This window comes from Bos grunniens, chromosome 4 (assembly GCF_055505025.1).
Source record: "Bos grunniens cultivar Pamir isolate PY7600 chromosome 4, Bosgru_T2T1.0, whole genome shotgun sequence".
In the NCBI taxonomy this organism is placed as follows: Eukaryota; Metazoa; Chordata; class Mammalia; order Artiodactyla; family Bovidae; genus Bos; species Bos grunniens.
In genome coordinates, this window is record NC_141168.1 from 70,732,660 (window position 1) to 70,744,210 (window position 11,551).

Sequence of the window (11,551 nt, forward strand, 5' to 3'; positions counted from 1 at the left end):
CATCATTTGGCATAACTTCATGGATTCATATGTTGTCTGAAAATTCGGTGGAAATAGCCAGCAACTGCCATTAGTTGCATTGACAATAATCCATACTAGAGGGTCTGTGTCACTGACTTTTTCCTCATTCCTCCTTTTTTGTTTTAAGACTATTTTGTAGAGTGGTTTTAGGTTTACAACAAAATTGAGAAGGAGGTACAGAGATTTCCAGTCTAATCTCCTGACCCCATATCTGCATGGCCTTCCCTTTTATCAGTATCACTCACTAGAGTGGTGTGTGTGTGTGTTTTGTTTGTTTTTTAACCAAGGATGGTCCTACTTTGACACATCATAATCATCCAAATCCATTATTTACTTTAGGTTTCACACTGGTATCATACTTTCTATGGATTTGGACGTGTGTCTAATGACGTGTATTCATCATGATGGTATCATACAGAATATTTTCACTGCCCTAAAAATCCACTGCGCTCTGCCTATATATCCCACCCCTTCCACCGCCAGCAGCCACCGATCTTTGTATTATCTCCATAGTTTGGCCCTTTCCAGAATGTTATATTGGTGGAAACATACAGTATGTAGCCTTTTCAGATTGACTTCTTTCAGTTAGTAATAGGCACTTAAGGTGCTTCCGTGTCTTTTCATGGCTTAATGGCTCCTTTCTTTTTAGCCCTGAATTGTCTGGATGTACCACAGTTTATTTATCCATTCACCTACTAAAGGACATCTTGGTTACTTTCCAAGTTTCAGCAATTAGGTGTAAAGCTGCCATCTTTGTGTAGGTATTTCTGTGAACTTTTTTCAACTCCTTTGGGTAAATACAAGGAGTGTGATTGCCAGATTGTATGATAATAGTATGTTACTTATTCTTTTCTAAAATTTGTAGAAAACCTGACTAATTAGACATGAGACAAAGAATAATGTTTGAGACTGTAAACATTCTGTAAAGACTACACATACCAAACAGTGTTCCAAACAGATTTAGCAACCAAGACCAGGGGCATCCACTAAAATTCTAAATATTTTTCTGAGCAGCTCCTCCTCTTGCATGTCTAGCTTCCCTCCCTTTCTAACCATCTACCAAAACTTACAGCCAGCAGATAACTTTCAGATTGCCAGCTTATAAACACAGAGTTGCCATATAATCTAGCAGTCAAACTCCTGGGCTTATATCCAGACAAAACTATAATTCAAAAAGATACATGCACCCCTATATTCACAGCAGCACTATTTACAATAGCCAAGACATGGAAGCAACCTAAAGTGAAAGTGAAGTTGCTCAGTCCTGTCCAACTCTTTGCGACCCCGTGGACTGTAGCCTACCAGGCTCTTCTGTCCATGGGATTCTCCAGGCAAGAATACTGGAGTAGGTTACCATTTCCTTCTCCAGGGGATTTTCCTGACCCAGGGATCCAGCCCGGGTCTCCCACATTGGAGGCAGATGCTTTAACCTCTGAGCCACCAGGGAAGCCCAAATATTCCTTTGAGCCCCTTTTTTGGGTTGTGGGGGGAGGCAAGAATACTGGAGTGGGTTGCAATTCCCTTCTCCAGGAGATCTTCCCGACCCAGGGATTGAACCCAGGTCTCCCGCATTGTAGGCAGACGCTTTACTGTCTGAGCCACCAGCCTAAGTATCCATCAAAAAATGAATGGATAAAGATGTGGTACGTATATACTGTGGACTATTACTCAGCCATGAAAAGAATGAAATATACCATTTGCAGTAACATGGATGGACCAGAGATTATCATATAAGGTGAAGTAAGTCAGACAAAGACAAATGCCATATTATATTACTTGTATGTGGAATCTAAAATATGACACAAATGAACTTATCAACAAACAGACTCACAGACATAGAGGATCGACTTGTGGGAGAGGAGGTAAGGGAGGGAACAGTTGGGAGTTTGGGATCAGCAGATGCAAACTACTGTTTAGAGAATGGATAAACAACAAGGTCCTACTACATAGTGCAAGGAACTGTATTCAACATCCTGTGACAAGCTGTACTGGAGAAGAACATGAAAAAGAAGCCATATAACTGAATCACTTTGCTGGACAGCAGAAATTAACACAGCATTGTAAATCAACTGTACTTCAATTTTAAAAAAACCTTTGGTGAAGCCTTTAAAAAAAAATATCCCGTGAATTTCATGTTTCTCTTGTACACTGTTCTTTTGACAGGAACTGTGAGTCAGGATGAAAACTCGAGACAGTAGCCAATTGTTGAGGAGTAGCTGCAGCCTTTGGCCATCGTGCCACGCAAGGTCTGAGCTTCCCCAACACAATATGGACGTCACAAGGGGGTGCTTATGTTGGCAGCCCAGGCAGACCCCACGGCAGCGGAAGCAGCACGAGCTGACGGAAAAGAGCACTGGGCGAAGAGTCAGGAGGCTTGGCTCGAGTTCAGTCTGCTGTGAATGACATGACTTTGGGCAAGCTGAGCATTTTCTCCATTGACAGAAACAGTGCTGCCCTCTCTTCTCAGAGTTCTTATTGAGATAAAATAAAATAATAAGTCTGAGTGGTTTGGGAAAGTAAAAAGCGATGATAAACATTTGTACCATTTCTTTATTCGTTCAGCAAACATGTACATGCCAGGCGTGGGTTATCCCTGTTAGGACACCTGGATGGCTCCTGAGCTGGACCTTGTGGGTTCTCAGGGCAGTGGAGATGAAGCAGCAGCACATCCATGCAATGCTTTGTGGTTGGGTCTTAGAACTTCAGCAGCTATGAACTGCAATAAAGAATCAGAGGTGGTCATGGACACCTCTGCCAGGGAGACTGGTGAATTTTTCCCAGACCTGGTGGGTTTTGATATAGCTCTTGGAAAATGAGAAATTTACCCAGCTGAAAGGGAGTGAAAGGGTATTTTAGGCAGAAGGACCGGCATTTTCAAGGCACAGCCGTGTGAGTGTACATAGAGAATCATCAAGTTAAAATTAACCCACGGATATTCACTGAGTACCTACCTTCCTCTAGGACTGCTAAGAGCTGGGGAAAGAATATGAATAAAACGGTCTTAGTTCCTACCTACTGTTGGATGTATTTATTCATTGTGTTAGTTTTCTTTGGCTGCAATAACAAATTGCCACAAACTTAAAACAACACAAATGTATTATCTTGCAGTTCTTAAGGTCAGAAGTCCTAAGACCAGAGGTTGGCAGGGCTGTGTTCCTTCTGGAGGTTCTAGGGGAGAATCATTTTTCTTGCCTTTTCCTGCCTAGAGGTTGCCTACATTCCTTGGCCCATGGCCCTTCCTGCATCTTCAAAGCTAGCAGTGTGGCATCTTCAGTCACTCTCCCTCTGACTCTGACCCTTCTGCCTTCTTATGAGGACCCTGATGATTACATTGGGAGCACCTGGATAATCCAAGATAATCTCTGTATTACAAGACCCTTGATTTAATCCCATCTGGGAAATCCCTTTTGCCATGTAGCCATAGGTTCAGGATTAGGCCGGGGCCATTATTCAGCCTACCGCATTCATTCCACAATTTTTGTTAGTTTCCCACTATTTGGCTCTAGAATAAGGTAGGTGAGCTTCATGCCGTCAACAGATTTACAAACGAATGTTTTGGATGATAGAGTTTTTGTATTCACTTGTGTCCTTGGCACTAGATAGATTTTTTAAAAAGAAATGATTGATACCCACTACATCCCAAGCTGATATCCTGCCCTTTTCCCTATTCCATACTTGCTTCATCTCCACCAATCCTTCTAGTTGCTTAAACCAAATCCTTAAAGTCTTCAACCAAAAACTTGAGTCCTTTCTTTCTTCCACATGCCTCATCTCATCTGTCAGGAACCCTGTTTGTTCTACCTTCTATATATCCAGAATCCAACCACTTCTTACCACCAGCACCACCAGTTCTACCTGGGATCAAGCCACCGTCTGGGTTATTCTAAGAGTCTCCTCCTGTTCTATTCCCATCCTCCTCTGCTACATTTTATTCTAAACATAGCAAACATAGGATCTTCTTAAAATAGAAGTCATAAAATAAAAGATTGTATTATCTCTAATAGCAGCCCAGTCATCTCAGAGTAGAAGCAAGTTCTCCAGGCATTTCTCCTGCCTTAGGCTTTTGACCTGGCTATGTCCCAGATCAGGAACTATCTTTTTCCTGGGTTTACTGTCCATCATCTCATCTCTTGAATGACTTTATTCAAGTGTCCTCTTTGAATGAGTCTAACCTGGTTACCCTGTTGAAACTGCAGCTCCCCACCCCTATTTATTTCTCTTTTAAAAAATATTTATTTATTTGGTTGTGCCAGGTCTTACTTATGGCATGTAGGATCTTTGATCTTTGATGCGATATGCAAACTCATAGTTGGAGCATGTAGGATCTAGTTCCCCAACCAGGGATCAAACCTGGACCCCTGCTTTAAGGGCATGGAGTCTGAGCCCCTGGACCACCAGGGAGGTCCCCCCACTCCTTAGTTCTGATTCTTCTTAACTTGCTGTAGTTTTTTAATTTTCCATACCACTTTTTAAATACGACGTAGTTTGCTGATTTAACCTAATAGGAATGTAAGTTTCAGAAGACCAGAGATTTTACGTCCCAGGCACATAGTACCCAGTACACGTTCAGATCAGTCGCTCAGTCATGTCCGACTCTTTGCGACCCCATGAATCGCAGCACGCCAGGCCTCCCTGTCCATCACCAACTCCCGGAGTTCACTGAGACTCACCTCCATCGAGTCAGTGATGCCATCCAGCCATCTCATCCTCTGTCGTCCCCTTCTCCTCCTGCCCCCAATCCCTCCCAGCATCAGAGTCTTTTCCAATGAGTCAACTCTTCGCATGAGGTGGCCAAAGGACTGGAGTTTCAGCTTCAGCATCATTCCTTCCAAAGAAATCCCAGGGCTGATCTCCTTCAGAATGGACTGGTTGGATCTCCTTGCAGTCCAAGGGACTCTCAAGAGTCTTCTCCAACACCACAGTTCAAAAGCATCAATTCTTCGGTGCTCAGCCTTCTTCACAGTCCAACTCTCACATCCATGCATGACCACAGGAAAAACCATAGCCTTAACTAAACCATAGCCTTGACTAGACGAATCTTTGTTGGCAAAGTAATGTCTCTGCTTTTGAATATACTATCTAGGTTGGTCATAACTTTCCTTCCAAAGAGTAAGCGTCTTTTAATTTCATGGCTGCAGTAACCATCTGCAGTGATTTTGGAGCCCCCCAAAATAAAGTCTGACACTGTTTCCACTGTTCCCCATCTATTTCCCATGAAATGATGGGACTGGATGCCATGATCTTCGTTTTCTGAATGTTGAGCTTTAAGCCAACTTTTTTACTCTCCTCTTTCACCTTCATCAAGAGGCTTTTGAGTTCCTCTTCACTTTCTGCCATAAGGGTGGTGTCATCTGCATATCTGAGGTTATTGATATTTCTCCCGGCAATCTTGATTCCAGCTTGTGTTTCTTCCAGTCCAGCGTTTCTCATGATGTACTCTGCATATAAGTTAAATAAACAGGGTGACAGTATACAGCCTTGATGTACTCCTTTTCCTATTTGGAACCAGTCTGTTGTTCCATGTCCAGTTCTAACTGTTGCTTCCTGACCTGCATACAAATTTCTCAAGAGGCAGATCAGGTGGTCTGGTATTCCCATCTCTTTCAGAATTTCCCACGGTTTATTGTGATCCACGCAGTCCCATTAGGTTCCTAGTAAATGTCGAATGAATGAATGAAAAAGTTATACCATGGAAGAACCATATCATGTATCTAACCATATCATGAAAAGTTATACCATATCATGTATCTATATGAGGAAACATGATGAGCACCATCTGGGATTATGTGCACAGTTGGAAGAATTATAAAAAGGTCCGCAGTGAGGGGAAGTAAGAATGAGCTCAGGTCTTTCTTCTGGGTGGGGAACATGGGCTACTATTAGAGATAATACAATCTTTTATTTTATGACTTCTATTTTAAGAGGATCCTATGTTTGCTATGTTTAGAATAAAATGTGGCAGAGGAGGATGGGCATAGAACAGGAGGAGACTCTTAGAATAACCCAGGTCTCTCTTCTGGGTGGTTGAAAAATAAACAGTGGGTGAAAGACGTGCCTCCTTCACATTGACTCCCTGGTTTTGTTTGAAATTCAAAATCGAAAAAATTGAATGTTGTTAATTGAGCCTGGGTAACATAATGACTATTTCATGAGGCCTTCTGAACAAAACAAGTCTGACATGGAGCCATCAGGTTTTGTCTTTACAGTCTGGAGAAGTTGTTTGATAATCCTTAGAACCACTTTTCAAAAAATGAAATAGAAGATTTTAGGTCAAAACGGCATGTCGGAATTATAATTTTACTTCTTACCTTTGGTCTTTGCCAAGAATAATTGGAAAAGGAAAAAAATGAATAGCATGTATTCTGCCATCCTGTCAAGAAATGCCTACTCTTCTGTTCTGCCAACCAAAAAGGAACTGAACAACAGGCATAAATGGAGTGAGATGGATGAAAAAGGAGATGAAAAATTTCAAAGTCTGAAAGGCATTCTGTTCTATTTTAAACATGCTTATGGAAGACTACACAAAATCATTTACATTGATATCAAGAACAATTTCTGTAAAAGCGATTATTTCTGGTATGTGGCAGATTTGCCCATAGAGGGGGACTCCATCTGGTAAGCCTATTGCAGTGAGTAAGGATCTTGTTACTTGGTTCTGTTTTCTTTTCCATTTCTCTTGCCCTCTCTCCTCTGTCTTCCTGTGGTCCAAGGATCTCAGCATCTTTTGAGCCTCAGTCTTTGTCAGATTTGTTGGCAAGAATATAGCCTTCTCCCAAAAGCCAAGGTCACAGGTACAAAGCCCTGGTTCTCTATCTGTTAGGACAGCAGGTAGGTCCAGATGCTCTTCCTCTTTATTAGGATATGTTAGGACAGGTGACAAGGAGTAAAGAAACAGGTCAAATATTTAGGTAGAACTAATGCAGACCATCTAATCAATTAATTTTGCAGTTCTAGTGATACTAGCCAAAATACACTTAAAGCCACTTTTCCTTTTCTCAGGGCTTCCATGGTAGCTCAGCTGGTAAAGAATCTGCCTGCAATGCAGGAGAACCTGGCTTGATTCCTGGCTTGGGAAGATCCCCTGGAGAAGGGATAGGCTATCCACTCCAGTACTTTTGGGCTTCCCTGGTGGCTCATCTGGTGAAGAATCCGCCTGCAATGTGGAAGACCTGGCTTCAATGAGGGAAGATCCCCTGGAGAAGGGAATGGCTACCGACTCCAGTATTCTGGCCTGGAGAATTCCGTGGACTGTTCAGTCTATGGGCTCACAAAGAGTTGGACATGACTGAACAACTTTAACTTCATTTTTCTCAACTTCCTTTTCTCATCTGTGTCTAGAGAAAGTGGAATGGTTTTGCATGTGTATAATAGCATGGAGTTATTACTGTTAGCAAAATACCTATAGATTTTATATACTTTCTGTTTCTAAAAGTTTTAGAATGTTTTTCTTTCTGCCTTATCTTGTCCTTTCTCTGGTTATAGCTATCCATCACAAAGCCCATTTGTCATTATTGACCCATGACCCCTTTTTATTAGACATACTTAAGAGGGTCATGAATTTTAACTCAAAGGATAAAGGAGATATATCATTTTCCTAATTTGCAGCTTGGGAGACCACAGGGGAATCTTAAAATTTGATTGATGGTTAATCATTCAAATAATATGAGATATGGCAGTAAAATGGTTAAAAGCAATCAATCCAGAACATGATCAGATTAAGTATGCTTCATAGGAGTTTTCAAGCTTGTTATTTATTTTTAAAATAATGATTTCTTTCTGGGCAGAGAATAGGCTAACTTTCTGTACTAGTGGCCATTTTTTGCTGTTTGAGTAAAGGATCCCATGGTTCTGATCTCTTTTTTGGAAATATATAGATCTACACACATTTACAGAAAATATGGAAGTGCTTAGGTATTTTGAGTGAAGAGCACATGAAAATCTTAAATTTCTCTCTCTCAGAGGTAAAACCCATGGTACTTAATGATGAGTAGTTCTCATAACAGTTTCTCTCCAATCAGTGAAATTATACTGAAGAATAAAGTCAATATATACTTTAGAAACTTCTAATTGAAATCTTGGGCCAAAGAGTAAATAAAGGCATCACATATCTGAAATACCTGTTATATGCTATGGGCATTTGTAAAATAGCTTACTTTACAATTTACTTTCGCATATATTTGCTCATTATTCTCATTTGATCATGTGTGATTCTCATAGCAACTATAATATCCCCACTTTACAGATGAGAGAGTAAAAACCATGAACTTGCCAAGGCCAGACAGTGGCTAGTAAGAGAACAAGCCAAGAGACTAACTCTTCTGGCTTCCAGTCCTGTACCCTTCTGAGGATGTTTGCTGCATTTCCTTTCCTGTCACTTAGAACCTGCTGCTCCACTGAGTGAACCATAACAGTGGTTTGAAGGCGGGAGGAGAAGGGGACGACAGAGGATGAGACGGTTGGATGGCATTACCAACTCAATGGACATGGGTTTGAGTAAACTCCAGGAGTTGGTGATGGACAGGCAGGCCTGGTGTGCTGCAGTCCTGGGGTCGCAAAGAGTCAGACACGACCGAGCAGCTGAACTGAACTGAACTGAACAAGGTGTGGTTTACAGAACCAGCACCATCAGTGTCATCTGGGGACTTGTTAGACATGCAGATTCTCAGGTCCCACAGCAGACTTACTAACTCAGAAACTATGGGGGGTGGGGCCCAGCCATCCATATTCCATAAACTCTCCAGGTGATTCTGTTATACACTCACAGTTTGACAGTCATTGACCTCAGTAGTATATTTGTCATTAAAAATAGGGCTGAGGCAGCTTATCTATTATTTATCCATTAGAGCTGCCCTGTGGGAGGCACAGGGAGTGTTTGCCTTCTAGGAATTCATCTAGTTGTGTGAGGACCAGCTCACTTGAGACAATTAAAGGTGCCTGTAGTCGCTAATTAAGTGCTGAGTCATGGGGGCAGAGCTCGAGATGCTGGAGGTCTTCAGGGAAGGGAGAAACTCCTGGAGGTAGCCAAGGTTGGATAAGGCTTTCTGGAAGGAAAAGAAATGTAGATGGGCCTCCAGGTGCCCTAGGATTTGAAGTCTGGAAGCTAGAGAGTGGAAATTCCAGGGGAAAGGTAAGTTTGGGAAGTAGGAAGGAAGGTTGGCTTGAGTAGAGAAGAGCTTTGGTGTTGGGAATGTGGAGTAGATTTGGAGGGGGAAGGCCGTATTTTGATGAATTTGGTTAGCCCAAAGTTGGTTTAGTATCGGACAGTGGGGAGCCCTAAGAGATTTTGATTAAATAACTGAGATGATAAAAGTGTGGTTTAAGGAATATTAAACTGTCCTGTGTAAGCAGGACTTGTTTATAATTTGAACATTTCACAGTGTTTTACAATGTCTTCACCCCCTACCAGATCAATATTTATGGGTTTTTAAGTCAAGTCTGATCTTAAACAGATGTTTTTAAAACAACAACTGATACAAAAGGATTTATTTTGGGTTATGGCAGTAATGACCTGCTTTGATTGCTTAATGAGATAAGCTTGTGTACTTTTGCTTAGATGAAATGACAAGTGGTCTAATCTGCTGATGGAGGGAAAGGTCAGGTCCTCCTTTCATCAATACATAGCTGGTATTGTGCCCCTTTGATAGACTTCCTGGTTGTTTAGGTAGAGAGTTTCAGCTTTACCCTGAGTTAGGCTTCTGCTCAGAGAAATGAACTTCAAACTTCAATGAACTGCAAACTTCATCTGGGCAGAGTCAAATGGCCTTCCCTTATGGGCACCATGTACTTGAAAGCTTTATCAACTGTAAGGGCATTTGGCAAAATATTTCATTCAATTAAAATGAAACAGATAAAGTATCAAATGCTCACTCTGTGTCTAGGGTGTAGCCGTGACTAAAGTGGTGTCTAGAATTTCAGAGACAAGAGCCCAGATATACGAGAATATAAAATGGGAAGTAGTCATGGAGCTTCAGCTCACAAGGGAACATTCAGTTAGAGATGTACAGGGAGTTGCCTGGCAGGGCGCTGGTTGGATTCTCTGCTTCCACTGTAGGGTCCAGGGGTTCCATCACGGGTCAGGGAACTAAGATCACACAAGCCATAGTGCAGCCAAAAAAAAAAACACGTACACATTTTGGTTAATATTTAGTCCTGATGACAGAGATGTGCGTATCTTTTTAGCTAGACAGACACAGTCAGCTTCAGAGATACTTGGAATCATCTACCATACCTCTGTGAAGATTTCAATTCACTCTGGAAAATAATTAATGCAGTCATGCCATCTTTGTGCAGTAGTCAACGTAAAATTTTCATCATAAATAAAGAAGATGACAGTTTAAACTACTTGATCTAGATTCTAAAGAACAAGTTGGGGCAAGAATGACATGGGGAGAGCTCAGAGCTTGGCTTCCTCAGTTTTACAGGGAAGTTGAGGCAGTCCTTGGTAACTGCATTTCTTCCTTAAGCCTGCTCAGCTCTCCGCTCATTTGTGCCCATGATGGGCCTGGACAAATACAGTGTCAACTGTTTATGTAACTTGTGATAATGAGAATGACCCATGCTTTGCCAGTAGGTCCATGGAGCCAGGCAGGCTGATGTGACAGTTCTGTGTCTTTGGATAGCCACTGTTTTCTATTTTATAACCTTGAATTTTGATTTGATTTTTAGGGGAAGGGGGTATGCTCTAAATGTATCTGGGAACTGTAAAATCTGGGATAATGCTTGAGGCAGCAAAGTTGCTGTGATACATTTAAAAATCTTGACAGACTCACTTGATAAGATTGTGAAGATAATAAACACCTTCTAAGTTTCAACCTGAAAGCCTCCTAAGCCACCAAGAATAAACCCCCCTGGTTTTCAAAACACACAGGTATCTCTTTCAGGGTTAGAGTCCCACTTTGTCAAGTTGTAGGAGAGAATTTTAGAGTTGAGCAGGGATCTTAAGGAAGGATCTTAGGAAGAAACTAAGCAGAAATGAATCTGGAAAGACACATGAAATAAACATTTGGAAAATAAAACTTTGTCTTTTAATATTTCACATTGCTAAGTTATTTTCTACTATAAACATCACCTTTTATTATATTCTTGCTAATATTCCAGCATAGCAGTTCTTGAACTTGTGGGTCCTGATCATTTTTGTTGCTCTTGTTGTTAAGTCACTAAGTCACATCGGACTCTGTAACCCTGCGGACTGCAGCTTGCCAGGCTCCTCTGTCCTTCACTATCTCCCAGAGTTTGCTTAGATTTATATCCATTGAGTCGGTGATGCTGTCCAAACCATCTCGTCCTCTGCTTCCCCCTTCTCCTTTAGGCTTCAGTCTTTTCCAGAATCAGGATCTTTTCCAGTGAGTTGGCTCTTCGCATCAGGTGGCCAAAGTATTCGAGCTTTAGCATCAGTCCTTACAATGATCATTTTTAGAATCTAGTGATAGCTATGACCTTTATGACCTCTCACTCTAGAAAACTGCTGTGATGTCAGTTTGGGATGCCAACTGTGTATCTGGTTGACTCCATTCTCTCCAGGACTTCCAGG

General features: G+C 41.6%; 1 protein-coding gene across 1 annotated transcript in view; it reads left to right on the forward strand.

Moving 5' to 3' along the window:
• The window catches only part of LOC147374334 (uncharacterized), a 35,091-nt gene extending 27,891 nt beyond the window's left edge, over positions 1 to 7,200 (forward strand). The window contains exon 2 of the mRNA XM_086396829.1: positions 7,021 to 7,200. Coding sequence (XP_086252955.1) covers positions 7,021 to 7,081 — 61 coding nt within the window. The 3' untranslated portion in view covers positions 7,082 to 7,200. The remainder of the gene's footprint in view (positions 1 to 7,020) is intronic.
• The last annotated feature ends 4,351 nt before the right edge of the window (positions 7,201 to 11,551 follow it).